The sequence below is a fragment of the Geotrypetes seraphini genome, chromosome 7, assembly GCF_902459505.1.
Source record: "Geotrypetes seraphini chromosome 7, aGeoSer1.1, whole genome shotgun sequence".
NCBI lineage: Eukaryota > Metazoa > Chordata > Amphibia > Gymnophiona > Dermophiidae > Geotrypetes > Geotrypetes seraphini.
This window is the reverse complement of record NC_047090.1, coordinates 122,581,402-122,606,454: the sequence shown is the minus strand read 5'-3', so window position 1 is coordinate 122,606,454 and position 25,053 is coordinate 122,581,402. Positions and strand designations below refer to the sequence as shown.

The following is a 25,053-nucleotide window of genomic DNA, read 5'->3' as shown; positions in this document are numbered from 1 at the left end:
GCGTAGAGAAAGGGGAGACATGATTGAGACATTTAAGTACATCACAAGTCGTGTCGAGGCGGAAAGCGATATATTCTTCCCCAGGGGACCCTCAGTCACAAGGGGGCACCCGCTCAAACTCAGAGGAGGGAAATTTAATGGTGACACCAGGAAGTATTTCTTCACAGAAAGGGTTGTAGATCACTGGAACAAACTTCCGGTGCAGGTGGTCAAGGCCACCAGCGTGCTCAACTTTAAGAATAAATGGGACATCCAGTGGGATCCCTATGGGGGTCGAGCTAAGGATCTGGGTCATTAGCACTCAGACTTGATGGGGTGGGTCAGAAGAGTGGGCAGACTTGATGGGCTGTAGCCCTTTTCTGCCGTCATCTTTCTATGTTTCTATATCATGTTTGTACTTGGGTCAAAGAGTTTATACTCTGAATTTTTTTATGTAAATATTTTGTGTGATAATATTTTGTATTATGTAAAATTATTTGGCCTGCTGGCCTATGCTTAAAATCTGCCTTGAAGGAAGAAAGTTCCTGTAAAAGTGAAACAAAAATATTAAATAAAATTATTTTAAATTGCTAGATGTAATTGCAGCCCTGTGGATGCTACTGAAAAGTACTTTTGCTGTCACCTGTGAGGTAGGTGTTGTGTGAAGAGTTGATGAAGTAATGTGAGAGAGGCTGTGTCATGTCCTGGTTCACTATTAATTTCTCCAGTGATGTGATACTGTTCTCTGCTCCGCACAGGAACCAGACCATCCCTTCTGGAGACAGCTGACCTGCAAGAGACAGTACACAGGAGTATTCACACTAAGGCCCAACAGATCAGAATTCATCCCTACAATGATGGTCACATTCCTCAGACTATCTGTCCCATTTACTCATGAGACAAAAGATAAGAGAGGAGAACCCTGTGGCATTATCTTATGATACAATTCTATTCGGAATGTCAATGAGGACGCAGAGTCAAATTTCATCAAACAATAATAAGCTTTTATTGAACATGACAGGAGTCGCCATACAACAAATCACATTTAATTGGAAGAATTGGAGTAGACTCAATTATTGTTTCTGGTGGAATTCATTGTGTCACATTTATAAAATGGAAAGAGCAATTGCTATACAAAGAGGGAATTACAATAAATTTAATGAGATCTGGGGGCCATTGACAAGTTATAAGTACAATGCAAAGTAGGGGGTGGGGGAAGGGATTTTAGAATTTTATCAAATGTTAGATCAATAGTAAAGATTATTGCATATGATGTTTGTGATTGCATAGGTTATGGTGGGATGGGAGGGAACGGGTTAAAAATTTTAATGTTTTAATGTTGAATATGATAGTGATTCAAGTGATGTATTCAATTTCAATTGTTATTTATTGTTACACTTGTTGTAAGATGTAAAATGAATAAAGATTTTTTTTTTTTTTTTTTTAAAGAGAGGTCTCATGGAGCACCTTTTCAGCTATCAATTCGTTTTAAATAGAGTACATTTACTTCTGTCTTCTCAGCTAACATCATAAATAGCATGGGTTTAGTTATTCAAGATGGTGACCTTGAAGGGGAAATTCTTAAACTAGTGTCTAAATTTAGGTGCCTGTTGGTGCCCTACCAGCACCCAAGTTCATTGAATGCTATTAGAAATGACAAAAAATGGTGAGACTGAAGCGCCTAAATAAAAGACGCTGGAATTGTGCCTACGTAGGCACTTTAGGCCAGTAGTTCCCAACCCTGTCCTGGAGGACCACTAGGCCAGTTGGTTTTTGGGGATGGCCCTATTGAATATGCATGAGAGAGATTTGCATAAAATGGAGGTGACAGGCATGCAAATCTGCCACATGCATATTCATTAGGGCTATCCCCAAAACCCGACTGGCCTGGGTGGGAACCACTGCTTTAGGCTACCAAATGCCAAAGTAGGCGTGGCCAACACCGGAAGTGGCGTTAAGTGGCTTAAAACACTTATGTAGGCATGATTTATGCACGATTCATACAAAGATAGGCACTGGCCTACATTTCCAGTGCCTATCTTTCCCGTAGACACAGTTCTGAAACTGGCGCCGATGTATGATTGACACCCAATCAGCAGTCTCTTTTAAGGCTGCTGCCGATATCGGCACCAGTTACAGAATCTGTGCGTGAGTTTTTATTTTAGCTGGCAGCAGCATTATTCATGGATATTCAATTGTGGGCCATGTCCAGGCACTGGCATTGAATATCCAGGTTTATATGGCTGGCTATCTCTTATACAATTAAATGTGATATTCAGCACTTAACCATCTGTGGCACCTCATAAAGATAAGGTTGAGTTTTATGTAGACTGGTTTAGCTGTTTAACATAGCTCTTTAAGTGCTGAATATCAACACTTAACCCTATAAATGCTGACTCTGCCCCCCAGACCACCCACAAAATAGTCAGCTTTAAGTTTAGCAGTCAGTGGTGATAGGCGTTTTTAAAAACTATCCCCCTCTTATACAAAGCCGCACTAGCGGCTGCCACACAGCTCAAGCCCCAAAGCCCTTTAAATCTCTATGGGCTTCGGGGCTGTTACCGCAGCGGCCTGCGCTGAATGGCTTTGTAAAAGAGGCCCTAAGTTTTGGCATATACCGGCACCTAAAAAAACAACATCATTTAGAGACCCCTCCACCTAACTGGTGAAGTGTCACTGAATAGCAGTGAATAGCTCCACAGAGGTGATTTAATCTGCCAGGAGCTGCTTCTGGCCAGTGAAATTGCTTTGAGTATCGACTCCCATATCTTTAAATAACTGAAACATTATTCTTTTAAAATATCATTATTCTTTTAAAATACTGTACAGTGGAATAATAAATTCTCGGGATGTCGATGGACAGGGATCTCAGCACTAGAATAATGCTCAGGGGACAGGGCACTCACCTCACTGGATGAAAATATTGACGGCTAATATTTATAGGGGACTCACCTCACTAGATTAATGCTTAGGAGAGTGCCCCTCTCTGTCCATTAATGTTAAGAATAGGGAATGCAACTTTCTGTAGATTATTCATTTCAAACATTTGCAACCCACCAATTGACAAATTCTCACCTCTCTGGATGTTAATCACACTTGGTTCGTATTTTTCTATCAGGCCTTGAACCTGATCAGTTTTTGCAGGTGGGAACAGGACATCACTGAGGCGGGAATCTCGTTGCTTCTTATTTATAAACTTTGTTAAGTGATCTTTCGTCATATAGGGCTTTGCTTTTGAGTGACTATGAATGGAAAAGAAAAGGGATATTCATATTGAAGAAAGCGAAAAATCCTGACTTTTCCCTAAAATACTTTCTGGTGCTAAGCAAATTCATCCTATTCTCTTACACATATTTAACACACTTTCCTTCCTCTGCCCCCAAGTTTGCATCTCATTTGCTCATGTACCCTTCTTCCCTAATCTCATCTTGTTTCTTTTGGTAATTCTTCACACTGATCTTCTCTCTGTTCCTTCACATATTTTTTCTCCATTTCCTCTGTGTTTCTTCCAGTCTGTGCTTAAGGGAAAAACGCTGGTGAATCAGACCTTTAGAGGCCTGTTTACTAAGATGCATTTAGATCAGGTGTTTAACATGGGTTTTAATGTGCATTAAAAACAGCTGATGTGGAATCATAAAAGCTACCCCATGTTAAAAACCCATGCTAAATTTTTTTTTATTTTATTTATTCAATTTTCTATACCGTTCTCCCAGGGGAGCTCAGAACGGTTTACATGCATTTATTCAGGTACTCAAGCAGTTTTCTCTCTCTGTCCCAGCGGGTTCACAATCTATCTAACATACCTGGGTCAATGGGGGGATTAAGTGACTTGCCCAGGGTCACAAAGAGCAGCGTGGGTTTGAACCCACAACCTCAGGGTGCTGAGGCTGTAGAATTAACCACTGCGCCACACTCTAATGAAATGAGAAGGGGTTGGAAAGGGGCAGCTGGCTCAAGGAACTGTGGTGCCTTGAGCCAACTTTTGATTGGTGATTCCCTACCCCTCGTAATCTGATATTTGTGCACAATATTCAAGGTGAGGTTGCACCATGTAATGATACAGAGGCATTACAACATTCTTAGTCTTCTTTACCATCCCTTTTCTAATAATTCCTAGCAAGTTGTTTGCTTTTTGGGCCTCTGATGGACATTGAGCAGAAGGTTTCAGCGTATTGTCTAAAATCTATTTCTGCTAGGTGTTTATATAGCATCTGTTCTAATATTGCTACTGGATAGTGATTTGTGGATAGTGATTTACATGTTGTGATAATGTAGGCAAGTGTTTGAGCCACGGGTCTCTGGGAGGCCTGCAAAAGAGGGAAACTCAAGGAGCTTAACAACCCCAAAAACTTTATTCAAGATAGTAACTCAAATTATAAGGAGTCTGTCCTACCATGAAGGCATAGATACCATACATTATTCACCAGGGCATCAACAAACTACACTTCTCCCTCCGTATTCGCTGTTAGGGGATTAACAGAACCACAAATACAGAAAAACCGCGAATAACTTTTTCATATGTTATTCGCTGTTTTCTATTAGAAACCATCGTGAATATAGTGAAACAACGAATAACATGGTGGGAGACCTGATCTGTTCCTGAAGGAGAGGCAAAACATGGTGAAGAAAGTGCTGGGAATCAGCAATTTTCTCTGTAAACGCTTGGAATCAGCAATTTCTCTATGCAAGCTGATGTAATTTGGGGGGAGGGGCCAGAAAGCTAAAAAACGTGAATAATCGAAACCGCGAATGCTGATTGTGCTCAGAGAACTGCTGTTAACCAGACTGTACGGTGGGCAAAGCACCACTAGAACGGCTCATTTCTCAATCACTGCACAAAGGGTTTCTTTTTGGTATTTATATCTTGGCTTCTTATCCCATATATTGCTCAGAAACATTAGAAAGGTTCATAACCCACTTAACTTTAGTGAAGACTTGAGGAAACCATATCTTGTGCGTCTACGGTCCTGATGTGTTTCGCTAACCGCTGCTTCAGAAAACCCAGACTTTTATAACATTTTAACTTTTGCCCACACTGTCTCTTGTTACTACACTCTCATGCTCTGTCAAGAGCACGAAGCCATCATATAATGCCCTTTCTCCTTTTCAGCTTGGTTCCTTTGCTTTCTCTTAACTGTGGAAAAAAAATGGCTGAAACTCACTAAGAAGTAAATATCTCATCAATCTCTGGTCGTGGACACAGTTGCATGAGGAATGTTCTATAAACAGACTCTGGAAAATCTTCTGGATTGATAGCATCATTCTGTAAATAAAACAGCAACAAAAAAAATGAGGCAGCATATCAGCCTTTATTCTGGATAAGCTAACGCCACTGAATAATGATACACTCACTAAGGGCTGTAGCCCTGAATATGACAGCACAGAGTGCAAGGGAGGTAGAGTAGGTAAAACTGTATCCACCTCCATGTGTGCACCCTGCAGTACAGAATGCTTCCATGTCTCCCTCCTATATCCCCCAAGTACATGACACAGGATCTCCACATCACTGCTCCCCTCCCTCGCACCCACTACCCACCCCCCGTATCTTGCAATGTATTGGAGGCTTTGCGGAGCATTGATGTGCTTATAGGACATGATCCTCTTCCCACGAATGGAAGATATGAACAGAGGGAAGTCTAAGGGGGGGAAGGGACAGGTGGAGATGCTGCCTCCTTGTCTCTCTCCTGCTCCTTCCCCCTTCAATCAACTGTGTGTTGGCAAAGGGGCAGGAGGAAGACAAGAAGGCACTTCGGGCCAAATTCTATAAACAGCGTCGCGATTGTAGGCAGCCAACTACTGCCTAACCAGCCAATTGGGATGCACTTTTTTTTTTTTTTTTTTTTTTAAACCTCCCAAGGCAGGCTGCCTATATTGTAGGCACCTCTGGGAGCCTAGGGAGATGTATAAGCTCGCCCAAGGCTAGGCATGGGCGTGCTTTGGTCCAGAAGTAGCCTTAGGCGGGCCTAAGTGGCTGTACATGTCTCCCTAGGCCTGTGGAAGACGCGTACAAAATGCTGGCCTACATTGTAATGAGACATGGCCGCTGAACTTATCGCTGCAGCGATAAGTTTAGCAACTGTGGCCGCAGCCATCCATCCCCTGTATATCGCTAGCAGGAGGGATGCCCAGTCTCTCTTGCCGGAAACCCACTCCCACCCCTGTACATCACCGGCAGGAACCCCCTTGAATTTCGGGGGAGTACTATACATGCAGATCAATTGAATATATAGTAATTCTTACGTAAATATGTTAAATTGTTTTGTGTGTAGTAGAATTCTTCAGGTGTCCAAATGATAAAAATGTGTGCTAGTGAATGCAAATCCCCAGTGGACCATAAAGAATATAAATATTCTGAAAGACAAACATACCTTGCCCTTGGGGAGGTGACAGGCACTCAATGCACTTTCTACCCTTTTCCTGTCTGCTGGAAACAACTGAAAAATGCTGGAAGTAGGAAACAATGATAAGAGAGGACAGGTTGCAGCATGAAGGATGTTTCTCTAGTTTTACACATGTAATATCAATAGAGCATGAGTTAAAAAGACCACATTTCCTACCAGATTAGAAACTTAAGAAAATGAGATATTTTTTTTCTTTTCATGTTGTAGGGCCAGATGATTTCTCCTTTCTTTGTTCTCTTTCAGCTTAATCTGATCCAGTACTGGCACTCTGATACTGTAAGCTTTCATTCAACAACAACCATTAGTCATATGCTTGATAGAAAACCCATTTCAGTATTCTACAATAGTAGAGGCTAACACAGTTTTGGTTTTGGTTTCAGCTTCAGTGCCAAAACTGGCATCTTCCAGTTTTGCCTGAAAACGCTGGTGCATTTTTGGCTGAAACCGAAACTCTCCCTGGACGAAAAGGGGTGACCACATTCTGCCTTCCAACCAAAAAAGACCACCCTCCCACTCAAAGGCCATCCCCAAACCTACTTTAGAAGCCCTAGTAGTTTCCATCATTAAAATGACGGCTGAGACCTTCAATGGAAGTCTTGCAAGACCGCTGCTAAAGGTCTCATGAGCCATTTTGATGGCAGACTGGGGATCACATCAGCCCCTCTTAGGACACTAGATGTTGGGCATGATAAAGAAGGGAATCACGAGTAGATCGGCGGACGTCATAATGTCGCTTTACAGAGCAATGGTCAGACCACACCTGGAGTACTATGTCCAGCACTGGTCTCCCTACCTAAAAAAGGATGTGACCCTGCTGGAGAAGGTGCAGAGGCGAGCTACGAAGCTAGTAGAAGGTATGGAAAATTTGAGCTACAAAGAACGCCTCAGAAAACTGGGCTTATTCACCCTTGAGAAGAGAAGACTGCGAGGGGATATGATAGAGACTTATAAAATAATAAAAGGATCCGACAAAATAGAGCGAGAAGCATCGTTATTCAAGTTGTCAAATGTGAATCAGACAAGAGGCCATGGACTAAAGTTGAGAGGCGACAGGCTCAGGACAAATACCAGGAAGTTCTGTTTCACACAGCGTGTGGTGGACACTTGGAATGCTCTCCCGGAGGAGGTTGTGACAGAAACAACCATTCTGGGTTTCAAGGGCAAGTTGGATGCACACCTTTTTGCAAATCACATTGATGGATACGGATAAACAGGTCTTCATCGGGGAACACCTGGCTTGGCCTCCGCGTGTGCGGGTCACCGGACTGGATGGACCAATGGTCTGATTCGGTGAAGGCGTTTCTTATGTTCAAAGTTCAGGGTAAGCCTGGGAGGCGGGTCACGGGTGTGCCAGGAGGTGAGGAAGGAAGCTGTGGTCAAGGGGACAAGAAGTGGATGTTGTTTAAGAAGTGAGGCTGGGCTGGATTAGGCCAGCTTCAACCTGACTTTGTTTCAATGCCGCAGATTCAGTTTTAGCTAAAACTGAAAAATCTGGTTTTAGTCGGCCTCTTCGTCATACATCAACATTAGCCGCCCTGAGAACAGATGTTCTCCAGGACCAAGTTTAGATTAAGGAACAAACAGTAAAAATGTAGGTGGCTTTTTGAAATCTTCACATTTTTCCAGTAAAAATATACCTGTAGAGAAGGTAGGTGCAAGTGACTGCACATATCTTACTCCTAGGGTTAATTTCAAAGGAAAAATAAGTGCACATTGTCAGTCTGAAAACTGGTGCAGTCTGTAGGTGAACAGGATAGATACTCTTTTTCCTAATGTGGCCAGTTTGAAACTGGGTGAACTTTTATATTTAAGCTCTGATTAAACAGCAGGAGTGGTGCTGAGAGGGCTCAGCTTAATTGAGAGATGCCAGGCTCATGTATAATATACAGAATGCCGATATGCAGCATGTTAGAATGTATAAAAGGTGTGCTATTGTTTTAAAACACGAAAACATTCACTATATTGGTTACATGCGTGTCATTTTTCATCTGAAACTCCACAGAAAAGCATTTTAGATTATGTTAACTTTTGTATTTTTTTGCATGTTTATTATCATGAATTTTCCTATGCGTTTCGCTGATCCATGGGGAGAAAACTGCACAAAATTAACACAAAAATTTTGCCAATAAGAAACAAAAACCTCGCACCTCTTTGAGGTATATGTTGTTTTAAACTGTGTGGTAACCGTTAATGAGTTGGTTTGCATGATTTAGCACTACAGCGATTCATTAATTATCTGAATCAAATTTTGCATGCAAAATCTATGCTTAAAATTTTATTCCCTTTGCAAATAGTGCCTTGTATGCAACAGTGCCACACAGTGCATGATACTGCAAATAACACACACTTTTTAGGGTTTTGCCATGCAAAACATCATTTGCAAATTTTGACAAAAGTTAATACATCACTCTTATAGTTTGTGCCATGACCTAGGTTCTGAAACAATTAATTGTATTCATTTTCTAGAACTTGTGAAATATTATTTACAGATTCCCCCTCTTCCACGAAACTGCGCTAGCAGTTTCTAGCGCGGTGAGCTGCGCTGAATGGTCCGTGCTGCTCCTGACGCTCATAGAGTTCCTATGAGCGTCGGGAGCAGCGCGGGCCATTCAGCACGGTTCTCTGCACTACAAACTGCTAGCGCAGTTTAATTGAAGAGGGGGAGAGTTATAATAAAATTATTAAATTAAGATGAGGCAATCTCAACTGGGATCTGATTTAATGGAAAATGTAGAGTGAGGTTCCAAGCAGAGCATTATGGTAGAGATTGACACAGTGACCGTCCCCGTCGATAACCATGGGAAACAATCCCATGTCATTCTTTAGTGTCTGTCTCAACCTCAATCCTTCTACACCAGCATTCTTCACTGCAAGGCTTGAGGGTCAGTGGCTGTGCCCATTCATACTCTGATTCTTCCCCTCTCCTTAAAGAATGACAGGGACAAATTCTGTTATTGGTTTATCCAGTAACAGGGGTGGGCTGTTGTTCGTGACAGAATGTGATTCGTTGATAATAATGTGCACTCTTCTTAGAGTAAACCCTAGCCCCCAGATTCTATAAAGGTTATTCAAATTTGGAAACAGGTCCCAGATCCACATGCAACCTAATTAGTTAATGAGCCATTAACAATCAATTGATGTTAAGCACTAATTAAGAACTTAAGAACATAAGAATTTCTGCTGCTGGGTCAGACCAGTGGTCCATCGTGCCCAGCAGTCCGCTCACACGGCGGCCCTTAGGTCAAAGACCAGTGCCCTGATTCAGTCTAGCTTTACCTGCGTATGTTCTGGTTCAGCAGGAACTTGTCTAACCTTGTCTTGAATCCCTGGAGAGTGTTTTCCCCTATAACAGCCTCCGGAAGAGCGTTCCAGATTTCTACCACTTTCTGGGTGAAGAAGAACTTCCTTACGTTTATACGGAATCTATCCCCTTTTAACTTTAGAGAGTGCCCTCTCGTTCTCCCTATCTTGAAGAGGGTGAACAACCTGTCTTTATCTACTAAGTCTATTCCCTTCATTATCTTGAATGTTTCGATCATGTCCCCTCTCAGTCTCCTCTTTTCAAGGGAGAAGAGGCTCAGTTTCTCTTATCTCTCACTGTAGAGCAACTCCTCCAGCCCCTTAACCATTTTAGTCATTCTTCTCTGGACCCTTATGCAGGGCCGCCATCAGAAATTTCTGGGCTCCTTACTGAGCAATCCTATTGGGCCCCCCACGCACCCCTTCCCCTCTGACCCACCCTTCTTCCATGGGCCGAATACACACATACTTTTCTCTGTCACCGCACTCTTTGACCAAAAGATTTGTAAGCCTACAACCACGTCAAGGTAGACTCTTTCAGCAGCTCCCCTCCCTCCCCCTTACCTTTGTGGCCAAGTCAAAATGATCTACCAACAATAAAATTTTAAAAACACAAAGCACGCTGTACGCAGAGAAAATGTTAATTATCATTTATATTCCGCGGGTTTTCAAAGAGGTCAAGGCAGATGACTTTATGCAATGTCACCTCAGTAACAACTATACAAAAATAGACAAATATTCCCCCTCCCTTTTTACTAAACCGCGATAGCGGTTTCTAGCACAGGGAGCTGCGCTGAATGCCCCACGCTGCTCTTGAAGCTCAAAGGCTCCCTGTGCTAAAAAACGCTATTGCGGTTTAGTAAAAGGGGGCCATAGTGCAAAATAGACAGCATATATAAATTCTCAAAACGGACACATTTTGATCACTAAATTAAAAATAAAATAATTTTCCTACCTTTGGTAATTTCATCAGTCTTTGGTTGCACTTTATTCTTCTGACTGTGCATCCAATATTTCTTCCCTTCTTTCAGCCTCCTGTATGCTTTCTCTCCTCCAGACCTCATTCCCTCCCCAAACTTTTTCTTTGTTTCACCCTGCCCCCTTCTTTCTTTTTCTCTCTCTCCATACCCCCTTTCATTCTGTATGTCTGTCTTTCTCTCTCTCTCCGTGCCCCATTTTTCTTTGTTTCACCCAGCCCCCTTTCTTTCTTTTTTTCTGGCTCCCTGTCCCCCCCCTTTCTTTCTTTCTTTCTCCTTGCCCTCCCTTATGCCACCACCATTGGGAAAATGCTGCCACCGCCACTGGGGAATAGGCTGCCACTGCCGCTATCGGGAACAGGCCGGCGCCGAGTTCGCCCTGCTTCTCTTCCCCGCGGGGCCGACCAACTCTCGCCACTCGACGTCAATTCTAACGTCGGAGAGGACGTTCTGGGCCAGCCAGGCATTGATTGGCTGGCCCAGAACGTCCTCTCCGACATCAGAATTGACGCGGGTGGCGAGAGTTGGTCGGCCCCACAGGGAAAAGCAGGGAGAACTTGGCACCGGCCTGTTCCCAATGGCACTCAAGTGGCTAAAGAGACGCAGTTTGCCAGCCTAGGGAGAACACTGGAGGGTGGCCAGTTGTGCACCCCCTTGGGGCGTAAACCCGGGGCAGACCGCCCCCACCCCCACCTTGGTATGCCACTGTCTGTACCTCACTCCCTCCCTATGACCAAAAATTCTCCTTTCTTCTATTCCCCGTGTACACAACCATCTCTTTCCCTCCCTTCCTCTCTCCCAAGTTCTTGCCTTCTGTGTCCAAAAACACATTCCCTCCCCCACCTCAGCATCTCTTTCCCTCCCTTCCTCTCTCCCAAGTCCATGCCTTCTGTGTCCAAAAACCCATTCCATCCCCCACCTCAGCATCTCTTTCCCTCCCTTCCTCTCTCCCAAGTCCATGCCTTCTGAGTACAAAAATGTATTCCCTCCCCCACCTCAGCATCTCTTTCCCTCCCTTCCTCTCTCCCAAGTCCATGCCTTCTGTGTCCAAAAATGCATTCCCTCCCCCACCTCAGCATTTCTTTCCCTCCCTTCCTCTCTCTCAAGTTCATGCCTTGTGTCCAAAACGCACTCCCTCCCCCTTTTGTGTTCCCCGTTTGCCTCCCAGCCCATCTTAGCAACTTTCTCAGCAAAATGGAGCTCGAGCCGCGTAGGCTTGTCTTCTATTTCCTGCCTGTCCCGCCGCGCACACATAGCCGACCAGAAGTCTTCCCCGACTTCAGTGCTGACGTCGGAGGGCGGGCTTTGCTTAAGCCCTCCCTCCGACATCAGCGCTGACGTCGGGGAAGACTTCCGATCGGCTGTGTGAGCGGCAGGGCAGTCGGAGTAGAAGACGAGCCTCGCGGCTTGAGTTATATTTAACCCCGCGGGTCCCCCATCGTCTCTGTTCAGCTCTCTCTCCTGTGCACCCCCTTGGGGCGTGCACCCGGGGCGCACCACCCCCCCTAGGTACGCTACTGGCCCGGCCCCCTGTCAGCTCCGGGCCCCTGAATGCAGGACTGGTAGTACTGCCCTGATGGCGGCCCTGCCCTTATGAGTAGTACAATGTCCTTCTTCATGTACGGCGACCAGTGCTGGATGCAGTATTCCAGGTGGGGGCGACCATTGCCCGGTACAGTGGCGTGATAACCTTTTCTGATCTATTTGTGATCCTCTTCTTAATCATTCCTAGCATTCTGTTCGCCCTTTTTGTGGCTGCCACACATTGTGCGGACGGCTTCATTGACTTGTCTACCAGTACTCTAAAGTCTCTTTCCTGGGAGGTCTCTCTGAGTACCGTACCGGACATTCTGTAGTCGTGTATAAGACTTGCGCGTGGATCTGCCTGTACACTGTTCTATAACACTTCACACATAAATGTTCTCGGGTGCAACTGAAAAGGGGGTGTGGCCAGGGGAGGGGCATGAGTGGGTTCCCGAAGTTTAGGAGCAGTGTTATAGAAAAGGGTCATTTATCCGCCCAATGGCTCTTAGTTGGGCGCCAGAATGTACACCAGATTTCAGCAGCTGTAAGTCCTCCTGCTCAAAGTTGGTTACAGGAATCCACACTAAGCACTATTCTATGAATGCTGCTCAGTTTATAAATGGCACCTAAAAAACGTTGGCACTGAAAAAATAGCATTGAGCACTATTCTATAAACGATGTTCAAAGTTAGGCGCTACTTATCGAATAGCACTTAGACCCCAATTCAATAAATGGCACCTAAAACATAGGCGCTGAGGAATGTGGTACATAGTGCGTATCAATCTTAAGTTATTCGCCATTTATAGAATTGCGCCTAGTGGTGCCTAAAGTGAACTTAGATACCGGTAGACATCCAAACTTTAGGTGTACCTTATTTAGGCCAGGGTTTTCTTGGCTTAAATACAGACGCCTAAGTCCACTTTAGACGCCTACACACAAAAATCGCCTAGGATCTGCCCCCAAACCATGGCTACTTCCTGGTAGGTGCCTCTGCCTCAGACTAGATGCCTTCCGATCTAGGTGCCTACCATCCAATTAATTTTAATTTAGGCCAATTATGAGGTGCTAAATGCTTGTTATTGGCACCAATTAAGTTTTGTAAAATTTATGTTAGGTGCCTGGATTAGCTAGGCGCGCCAATCTAGGCACATAACTTTTGGTGTCTTTTATAGAATCTGGGCCTTAGTGCTGGGAAATATATCTAACTTTAGGCGCAGTCATTTACACCAGCTAAAACATCATGTAAATCCTTACGCCTAAATGAGGCACAAATCCCCCTTATTCTTAACTATGCACGTAAATTGCAGAAATGCCTCTGATCCGCCAATGACTCTCCCATTGCTATATGTATAATTAAAATCTGATATGCTTGATGGGTGTCCTTTTCACTGGTTATCTCCTTAGCTTCTTCGGAAGCTTCTCAATTATACTGTAGTTCTCATGTATATAAAACCAATAAAAATATCTGAACTCAAAAAAATCAATTAGCACCAATAATTGCTCATTAAGAACCCAATTATCAGTGCTAATCAGCTCATTATTCAATTAAATTCTAGCAGACCTTTCTATTCAAGGATGCTTTTGATTTATAGACAGCATTTTATCTTCATCTCTTCAACACAAATGTAATCTTCCATTTCCCTAGTAACATAGTAGATGACGGCAGATAAAGACCTGAATGGTCCATCCAGTCTGCCCAACCTGATTCAATTTAAATTTTTTTCTTCTTAGCTATTTCTAGGCAAGAATCCAAAGCTCTACCTGGTACTGTGCTTGGGTTCCAACTGCCGAAATCTCTGTTAAAACCTACTCCAGCCCATCTACACCCTCCCAGCCATTGAAGCCTTCTCCAGCCCATCCTCCCCCAAACGGCCATATACAGACACAGACCGTGCAAGTCTGCCCAGTACTGCTTATTTCAATATTTAATATTATTTTCTGATTTTAGTGTATTAATTAAATCTCGAGACAACAATGGGAATTCACGGCAGCCATTTTGATGACGGCTCTGCACGAGGCAGGAGCGTAGGATGATCAATCCTTCTCCGTGTTGCCACTAGACTACCAGGTAAGGTCTGGGGAAGGTCCGGGACACAAGAGGGAGGCAGGGGTGGGTCAGAGCCGGCCCTAAAAATTATCCGCGATTTTTCAATATTCGCGGGCCGGCTCTGCCCCTAACTCCCATGAATATTGAGGGTCTGCTATACATTTATTCACCTCTAGATCTATACATTCAATGCAGAGTCAATGCATACTTCTAAAGTCACAAACTTATTGTGCATACCTCCAAAGCATAATGAACCGGCTCAAGTACCAATAGCTGCTATGAGCATAACGTTAACTTTGGCAAGGTTTTATTAGTGTAAAATTCATTCAAACATATGAAACCTTTTATTATATTGCTATCATTTATAACCAATAACCCTTGCTGTTTTGCAGAACTTGACAGCAAAAGCAATGGTAACATATATACTCGAATATAAATCGAGATTTTGGGGCCAAAAAAATGGCCCAAAAATGGGTGTCTCTGTTTATATTCGGGTCAGCACTGACCTGCCCCCCTCTCAAACCTGTTTGCAGGCCTCTGCCAGGGCTGCCATGAGACCTGGTGGTCCAGCGGGAGCCAGGGCAGGAGGGATCCCTCCCACCTCCTGTCCCAGCCCGATTCTAATTATTTTTATTTTCCTCTCATCTCTCCAGCATACCTCATGTATTCCTGGTGGTCCAGTAGTGGCTGGGACAGGAGGGATCCCTCCTGTCTCAGCCTGAATCTAATTATTTTTATCTCCCTCTCGGCTTCCCTGTGTACCTTAAGTATCCCTGGTGGTCCAGAGGTGAATCGCGGCAGGAGCAACTTTCCTTTGCTCCTGCTTGTGTAGAACCGCTAGCTAATTGGCTGCCACAAATTCTCGTGGGCTATATATACAGTATATAACATCTGATAGGGTGTCTTATCATTGCAGACTCTAAAACCCTTTCACGAGATAGCAGAGAAGTTCCAGGAATCCCCATTCCCAGGTACCTTTCTAGTTGGGCTGGTTTATACTGAAGAATGGAAATATTTCACTTACTTGCGAACAGGAATCTTTGCCTCTGCATTGAGCTGTAGCTTTAATTTCACTAATCTGTCAATCAAAAACAAGACAAATCAGAAAGAATGTTTCTCTGGAGCTTTCAACACTGCCGGCCTCAAATCTCTTTCTGACATCACTTTCTGGTCTGACGACCAGGAAGTGACATCAGAAGGAGAGCTGAGGCCAGTGAAAGCAGCAGGTAGGAGATGCTGCTCGTTGCCAGGGAAGATTTGAAGATGTGGATGGGCGGAAAGGAGGAGAGGTACTGTCGCCCCCACCAAGATAGTGCCCTGGACAATGTGCTCCTCACCCTCCTTCCTATACCACTGACAGTGGATGCTAGAAAATCAAATGGTAAATTCAAGGCAAAGTAGCTAAACGGTGGCTCAGAGAAATGACATGCCCCTGCTCTTCTCATATATGTTCTGTTTGATGTAAATAAAGCTGAAGCCATTTAACCCACTATGAATAAAGTCCTGTGTGTATATTGCTGATGTTAATGAATATACCCATGTTCTTATGTTGCAGAGAACTAGAATTGAACAGATAAAAAAATTCTAGTAAATTACAGCCCATCTCACAGTTTGTATTAATGTCCGATACATATTCTTTCTAATATTGTAGAATGAAACGGCTCTGTTGGGGTGGTTGAAGTGATTGATAATTCTGTGTGTTTGTCTGCAGTAACTGATTCTCCTTGTACTCACATTTTCTCCAGGAAGGAGTACCGGGAAGCGTTGGCCACGAGTGGGTTTCTGACAATAGTCAGAACATCTGCTGCCCAATCCTGCAAAGAGAAAACAAGTCTGTTAGCAAAGGAGGCAAACCTTGCAGACAGCTGCATCTCTTCTCCTACAATGCGATCCCCAGAGGTGACTACACCATACCTAGAGCTAGTCTCTCCAAATGGCTAGTTTTCCACATTCTGCAGCAGGAATGAACTTCACTTCCATGTCAGGGTGTGGCAGAAAGGATCCGACTCTCAGATTTACTGCTGATGCTCATCTCAAGACTCACATTTTGTCAAAAAGATTCCATGTGGAGTTCATAGGTGTATAAATACAATTACCCCAGGAGGATCACCAATATACTCTTCCTGTATATACTGTATTTCCCCATGTATAGGCCACGGCTTATACATGGGTTTTACAAACCGGTGTAGTGGGTGTGGCTTTCTTATATGGGGTGGCCTATCTAAAGACATCGTATATAAGTCACGATGCTACTGGAAGTCCCCCGTACCTTTTAAAATAACTCCCTCACTGGACAACTGCCGGCTGCCTCCTCCAATGCTGCAGCCAGTGGTGCAGGGCAGGAGTGATCTTTTCGGCATCCAGCCTGGCCCCGCGCCACTTCCTCAATGCCTGCCCTGCACCGCTGGCCACGACATTGGAGGAGGCATTCGGCAGCCGTCCAGCAAGGGAGCTATTTACTGGCGAGGGAACTATTTTAAAAGGTACGGGGGACTCCAGTAGCGCTGCGGCTTATCTAATGGGGCAGCTTATCTGCAAGCTTTAAAAACTACATCGATGTTTCCTGCGGCCTATACAAAGGGGCAGCCTATACATGGGGAAATACGGTAGTCACTTCAGGTTTGTGTGTGTGTGCTTTGTCCTATTCATTTGACCACATGCAATTTTTTTCTTACTGTTACGAGTAATGGCCTACTCTTTCAAAGGAAAAAGGATATGAGGTAGCAGTGCAGCTGGTGGATAATCCTTCTGCAAGCTATGTTTTGTTTAAATATATAATGTGAAAATCCATTCCTCAGTGATATCTTTTTAAATTTTTTTACCTGCATTCTAATATATGCTTATTTTACCATAACTGGATTTTTGGTTGGTCTATTTACTGTGAAGCTTAAAAGTTTAATTAACAGTTTTATTTTTCTGGTTTGTTTTGCATTTACTAAAATTATTTTCAGATTTTTTTTTTCCAGCTTCCATCTCTACACTGTGAGCATTCATTTAGTTATTTAAAACTTTTTTATACCGTTTCCAAAAACCCCCAAACTAAACGGTTAATATCAATTAAAACATACATAAGATAAAAACAAACCATATCATAAAATCTACATAATTAAACAATTTCTTCTCTGCAAATGTCAACTGATAAATCGCAAGAATACAATAGCAAACATGGTTAAGCAGATTCTTTTCTTCAAATGGCAATTAATAAATCACAAAAATGCAGTAACAAACAAGTGAGTTTTTAACTGTTTCTTAAATTGACACGGTTTTCACACAGTCGCAATTGGCCCACTAAAGCATTCCACATTTTAACACCACCAATACAAAAAGTCATCACCCCTTCAGAGAAGTACAGAGAACTAGGACTGCATATGTGGATTTTTGGCTAAAATGGTTAAATCTATGGACACAGGAAGCATGAGTCGTTTGATTTAAGGGGAATTTCCTTGATAAAGCCCTTTGAGCGAAACATAGGTCTATGTTGGAGTGCCTACCCCCACCCGCGTAGATAAAGATGAGTATTTATTTATTTAAAGCAATATAACTTATAATGTAGAAAGTATTGAAAAATATTTGAAAGGTTGAGATCAATGAAGAAATTTGGTGCCTATATTCTGTATGTGTATAAAGTCTAATATACATACGGGTGGTACTGCTGAGGTCTATATCGATAGATAAGACTCTTATGATATCATCTTATGTGGATTTTTGTCATATTTGTTTGTTTTAAACAGAGGATGACTTCTCAGGATTAGGCCGCAGGCTTCTGGACCTGGTGCATGTCCTTGGCTATAGCATGGGATGGATGTCCAGTAAAAACAATTTTTCTCGCTCACAAGTCACATGACTTCCTCAAGACCAATCACAGGGCCATTCAATACTACAAGCATTGGATACCAAAATAACTCCCCAAGTATACAGAAAACTTCCACCCTGCATCAATGGCCTTTCTACTGTACCTTGCCAACATTCTCTTTGTAGGAGACAAAGTTGTGAAAGGTGAGGTCCACCATGTCAGAGCCTGACACAATGGTCAAGGTTTTTGCCAGGAAGTTGTTTTCAGGAAAGTCCAAGTTAAATACATCTCGAAGTTTCTGACTCTGAAAGAAAAGAAATAGTCAGAAGTTGAAAAAAAACAACAACTCAAGCAATGATGTCAACTTAGTAGGGAGAAAAAAGCAGACCATAGGCTCTCATCCTCTGTCTTTATTTTTCTTCCTGTCTTTGACCACAAGAGGAAGTCACTGGAGCAGAACTTGGTAAGAAGGAAGATACAGGAGGAAGCCCAGGGTCCAACAAGCAATGTCTTAGTTTCAAGTTAATTCTATAAATTGGAAGTGTTTCAGATTTTTGCCATGAATAAAAGGAACTGCAGCAATGTTCCAAATATATATTGTCATAATTAGGAGGATACTGAACTCTCTTAATAAATGTAAGAATCTTTACTTAAACTCCTGAAATAGTAATCGTTGGCCTATAGTCAGGAGGATGCCTGAACCCCAGCATCTGAAACAACTCTTTAAAAAAAACCCTCCCTAAGTAAAGCGGTTATTCATGAAACAAGAGTTGTTTGGAGTACAGTTTGGATATTGGACCTATAATTTTGGACACTGTATTGCACATCAAGTGGAACCCAATGATTAACATTTTAGCAGTATTTTTCAAAGTGCTTAACTAAAAATAAATACATGTTGAAAAGTAAATGCACTTAGAAAAAAGTACAGTGAAGAACACATTTAAAAAGTACTAAATGTTATTGCCTAATACAGTATAATACTTTTTGAATAAAAGTAAAAGTACCACCACTCCAATGAATGCAATTACTGTTAACATTTGATCCCAACAACTTTATTGCTCTACAATCTACTTTTAGTAAAACTACATTTTGAAAATGGCTGTCACTCATGTGGGTGCCCTTTTGAGTGACTGACTATTAAACCAGCTTAACTAAAAAGGTGTTCAGCAACTGGCAGGAAGCGTCACTGAGTGTTCAATCTGATATAAAGATTTTTCAGATCAGACCAGGCCTCTCAGAGGAGTGGAGCTGAGGGCTGATCCCAGAGGCTGATACACAAACAATTTTAAAAGCTGTTGCCAAAGCACACCAAACTCCATAAAATTCATCCTCAGGCACATATTCTAGTCAAAGGGTCACCCAAACACTGAAAGGGGTATAATCTGTGAAAAAATATTTTCCTTTCAGGCGGCTAAATTAAATATTTGGCTTGCCAAGTTTGTGTTAGGAGCATCTTCTTATCTTGATTTTAGAAAACAGATAAAAACTCATTATTCATTAGGCTAGGGTTTTAAATACATTTTTTACAATTTTATCTTTTATTCTTTGTAAAATTCTCCGCACTCTTTTACATCACATGTATTTTACATTGTATGTATTTCTTTCCATTGTATTTTTTTTCTAAATAACTTGCACTGTTTGTATCATGTTCAATTGTTGTGAACCGCCTAGAACTTTCAGGTATAACGGTATATAAAAATATAAATTTATTTATTATTTAATCAAAACATATGCATAAATCCAAATTGGACACAGGGCGCTAGTCACCCAAAGTCAGCAGGCAGAAATGTCCATTCTTGAAAAATACGTCTATATATATTTTTTTTTAATCATCCATCTGTTTGTCCAGGTGTTTTCCAAGTCCCAAATGCCCAGAACAAGACCTTTTGGACATGGGAGGGGCCAGTAATGTGACAGACTGTCCACCCAGACATGGCAACAGAGCAGTGGGGCACCTTACAGGGCACTGCTGTGAACTTCACAAAAAGGGTGCCACAGAACACCCATATAAGTAATGTTGAGCTCCCCCCAACTCCCCTCCCAATCCACTATACCCATCTGTCTACAACCTCAATAGTCCTTCTGGCTGCAGGTAGCACCTATATGGCAGTTTTGGGGGGGTTTGGGAGGGGTTCACATTTTCCATCATGAATGTTGTGGTTAGAGTGGCTTATGGGTCTGGGTCCTCCTTTCTATGGTTCACTAGCCCATCCCCCAAGCTACTTAAAAGACCTCTGTGCAGTTCTATTAGGCTTTCCTATAGCAGGTGCTGATGTTCCAGAGATAAGTTTGTACATTTTTTTAATTCCGATTTTTATGGCAGTGTGAGGGATCAGTGATCACTTGGGGTCTGTACTTTGTGTCTGCAGTGGTTTTCTGGTCACTTTGGATACCTTCTGGGCACTTAGATCTGGTTTTAGATCGCCTAAATCACAACGTATATGTTCCATCTAGGGAGCCTTGTAAAACTTTCGATTATCTCTGCAGTATGACGAAGTCTAGGTCAGCCCACGTCCTACAGTAACCATACCATTTTCTGCTAAAGCTGTTTTAATGCAGAACACTTTCCCTCTGGAGATCAAATTGGAAACCCTTTTTATGCATTTATGCAAAAAGCTGAAAACATATTTATTTGTTTTGGGAGATTTTTTTAAGCATTCATTTGAATTTTATTATATCTGAAATTTATATTAGAATGTCCTAGAAATGTCTAGTCTTCTTTGATGTGTTTCTGCACTGATAAATGTTGATAATAAATGATGTGTATAGAAAAACTAAAAACTGACAAATCCCCAGGTCCGGATGGAATCCATCCAAGGGTTCTGAAGGAACTAAAGGAGGAAATAGCGGAGCTACTACAGCAAATTTGCAACCTATCTCTGAAAACAGGTGTGATCCCGGAGGATTGGAAGATAGCCAACGTTACGCCCATCTTTAAAAAGGGATCAAGAGGTGACCCGGGGAACTATAGACCGGTGAGTCTGACCTCGGTTCCGGGGAAAATGGCGGAAGCACTGATAAAAGAAAACATCGATGAACATTTTGAAAAAAACGAACTACTGATATCCAGCCAACATGGTTTCTGCAGGGGAAGATCGTGCCTGATTAACTTATTGCACTTCTTCGAGGGAATTAACAAACAGATGGACAGAGGAGACCCCATAGACATCATATACCTAGATTTCCAGAAAGCCTTTGACAAGGTGCCTCATGAACGTCTACTCCGGAAACTGAAGAACCATGGGGTGGACGGAAACGTGCATAGATGGATCAGAAACTGGTTAGAGGGAAGGAAACAGAGGGTAGGAGTGAAGGGCCACTACTCGGACTGGAGGAAGGTCACGAGTGGTGTTCCGCAGGGCTCGGTGCTCGGGCCGCTGCTTTTTAATATATTCATAAATGATCTAGAAACAGGAACGAAGTGTGAGATAATAAAATTTGCGGACGACACCAAACTATTTAATGGAGCTCGGACGAAGGAGGAATGCGAAGAATTGCAAAGGGACTTGGACAAACTAGGGGAATGGGCTGAGAGATGGCAGATGAAGTTCAATGTTGAGAAGTGTAAAGTATTGCATGTGGGAAACAGAAACCCGAGGCACAATTATACGATGGGAGGGATGTTATTGACTGAGAGTACCCAGGAAAGGGACTTGGGGGTAATGGTGGACATGACAATGAAGCCGACGGCACAGTGTGCAGAGGCTGCTAAGAGAGCGAATAGAATGCTAGGTATAATCAAGAAGGGTATTACAACCAGAACGAAAGAAGTTATCCTGCCACTGTACCGGGCAATGGTGCGTCCGCATCTTGAGTACTGCGTCCAGTATTGGTCGCCGTACCTTAAGAAGGATATGGCGTTACTCGAGAGAGTTCAGAGGAGAGCGACACGACTGATTAAGGGGATGGAAAACCTTTCATACGCTGAGAGATTGGAGAACCTGGGTCTCTTTTCCCTGGAGAAGAGGAGACTTAGAGGGGATATGATAGAGACTTACAAGATCATGAAAGGCATAGAGAGAGTAGAGAGGGACAGATTCTTCAAACTTTCAGAAAATAAAAAAACAAGAGGGCATTCGGAAAAGTTGAAAGGGGACAGATTCAAAACGAATGCTAGGAAGTTCTTCTTTACCCAACGTGTGGTCGACACCTGGAATGCGCTTCCAGAGGACGTTATAGGGCAGAGAACAGTTTCGGGGTTTAAGAAAGGATTGGACAATTTCCTGCTGGAAAAGGGGATAGAAGATAGAGGTTTACTCCACAGGTCCTGGACCTGTTGGGCCGCCGCGTGAGCCGACTGCTGGGCGTGATGGACCTCAGGTCTGACCCAGCAGAGGCATTGCTTATGTTCTTATGTTCTTATATTGGGCAGACACTGCTATGTCATTTTAAAAGAAAAGAAAGAAGCTGCACATAGAAAATAAATAAACCTCTATTTATTTAATCCTTCCCAAGTGACAAAATATACTGTATACAGAAAAAGGATTTGAAAATGATAAGGCAAACAGCCCATAAAAACAAAATAAACCGACTGCAAAAAACATCAAAGACGTTCATGGCAGTAAGAATTCTTGGTATCCTGTTCCCTTCTAAGTTCTCACGTATCTCTTTCGCCCCCTTCTCTGCTCCTGTGTAAGTGCCCTTTTTCTCTCTCAGATTGGTTATCAGTCACTCTCCTCTTTTACCAAATCTCCCCTCTAACGCTCAGACATTAAGGCACCATCTTATGTTTATCTTTACTTTTCTTACTTCCTATTCTTTCCACATCCTAACCTCTTGTTCCTACCCTGTTTGTTTTTCCCCTTAAGATATTGTAAACCTTTCCTGCCCTTTTGTCTAGATTGGTTATTTGCTCTGTGTACATTTCCCTTGTCTTGTTTTTATTTTAAATATTGCCCGTTGTTTTTATTTATTTATTATACACCACTTTGATTTGACTTTTTTGTGTTAAAAATGGCGGTATATCAAATAAAAATAACTGACTATTCACTCTTCATACCAAAGATGTAGTGCTGCTACTCTATGCTCTCTCTTCCCCCCCACCCCCCCACTATCCACCATCTCTGTCCTATTAGGAGTATAGGTAAATATGGCCATCCTGGTATTAATATTCTCTTTCATAGGCTAGTAACAACTTCACTCTACACATTTCTCTTCTGAAGACAGGATCAGATCTCCCCATTGATCTATCCCTCTTCCCCAGCGGCATTCCTGGTGAAGTGGCCACACAGGGCGGAGCACCTCCCCTCCTCCAGGTGGGAGGGGAGGGAGTGTGGTGCGGTCATGCACAAGGCTGTGTGGCCTACATGCACAAGGCTGTCCTTCCCTGGAACAGGAAGTTGATGTCAAAGGGAACGGAACCAGCATAACTGATAGCTGCGTGCATGACAGTGTGGCCCTGTGACCATTCCAGACACCTCACCGCATGCACCCGGGGCAGACTGCTTCACCACCCTGCCCTACAGCCTCTTTCTCTTTATGGCACTCTGTGAACTAGACAGGCAACCCCTGATTTTTCTTATTCTCCTATGTAAACTGGCCTCTCCTTGCTTCTGTAAGGCCAAGGAGACAGTTGTTGACCAGACTTAGTACCCCTATACTGTATCCTTTTCCCCTTAATCTCTACAGCAAGGAGTCAAAACTCGTGATGGGCGCCAAAGTGGTAAACTCACCCTGTGTGATCTATTGCTGCATCCCTTTTGTCTCATTTATTAAAAAAAATATATATATATTTATAGCCTACCCATTCACCATATCCTGAATGGGTAGCAAATATATACAGCAATAAAATAAATTCAAGATTCAAGATAAAATTCAAGACAAAAAACCATCTATACATTAAGAAATGTAAGCTCAAATAAAATGACAAAAACCACTCAAATACAAGCAGAATATCAAAAAATAAAGTATAGCCACCAACAGATATTCTAAAATTATAGCCCCTTCGCAGAGACTTAGAGCAGGTAACAAAAATTACGGAGAAAAGACCTCAATGTTTCCAGAGAACAAACTCCGGAAACTACTATGGCAAATGCAAATTTGTCATAGATAACACAACCTCGGTCAGAGAAAAACTCCGTTTAAATTTAGTAAATATAATTCATAAACTTCAAAATTTTCAAAGTCTTTAAAATAGTTTAAATAGAGTCAAAAACCTGCACTTATCTTAGGTATCCTCTGGTGTAGGCAAGGCAAGATCACCGCAGAGCAGTGAAAGAGCTCCCAGTGCAACTTCCTTTCAATATAGCTTTGCACTGGGAGTAATCATACTATTCCCAACAGGCCCTGTTTCGCGGTCAAGCTGCATCAGGGGAATTTCTTTACAGAACGAGCTCCTGCTTCAAAGATTACATTACATTACATTAGTGATTTCTATTCTGCCATTACCTTGTGGTTCAAGGCGGATTACATCCAAACTAAAACAAAATTACATTCAAAATTTGAAGGAATAGAATAAGCGATGACATAGAATTTTTAAAGTAATATATATTGGGTAAAGAATTACCAAAGGGAAGTGGAGGTCTTTAGGAGATAAGAATAGAAAAGATCTTCATCAAGAAGAGGGAAGGGGCTATAATTTTAGAATATCTGTTGGTGGCTAAGCTCAAATAAAATGACATGTTTATGAACATATTCCAGATATGAAACATCTCTGATATGGAGTAATGTTTTAGAAAGGGCATCCAACTCAGAATATGGATGTCCAAGTCAGTATGTCACAAATAGAGGTCCATCTCACATAGGGTTACCAGACCTCCAGATTTACCTGGACATGGCCTCCTTTTCAAGGACATGTCCGGAAGTCCGGATGGTTTTCAAAACCCGGCACTTCGCCTGGGTTTTGAAAAGCTTCCAGCTAGCAGCGATGTCGAACGGCATCTGCGCATGTGCAGATGCAATGTGGTGATGTCACGCACATACATGCATGCGTGTGACATCACATCACACCAGCGCATGTCCTCCCGACATGTGAACAGGTCGAGGGGGTGGGGCTCGGGGGCGGAACTGGGCGTGACTCAGGCGGAATGGGGC

At 42.8% G+C, this 25,053-nt stretch overlaps 1 protein-coding gene across 2 annotated transcripts in view; it reads right to left on the bottom strand.

Moving 5' to 3' along the window:
* PLCB2 (phospholipase C beta 2) overlaps positions 1-25,053 on the bottom strand; it is a 166,000-nt gene that overhangs the window by 74,388 nt on the left and 66,559 nt on the right. For both annotated transcript variants that reach the window (XM_033953411.1, XM_033953410.1), the window contains exons 4-10: positions 18,185-18,325; positions 15,963-16,042; positions 15,253-15,306; positions 6,348-6,423; positions 5,142-5,242; positions 3,055-3,221; positions 623-769 (exon numbers count right to left, since the gene is read on the bottom strand). In XM_033953411.1, coding sequence (XP_033809302.1) covers positions 623-769; positions 3,055-3,221; positions 5,142-5,242; positions 6,348-6,423; positions 15,253-15,306; positions 15,963-16,042; positions 18,185-18,325 — 766 coding nt within the window. The remainder of the gene's footprint in view (positions 1-622; positions 770-3,054; positions 3,222-5,141; positions 5,243-6,347; positions 6,424-15,252; positions 15,307-15,962; positions 16,043-18,184; positions 18,326-25,053) is intronic.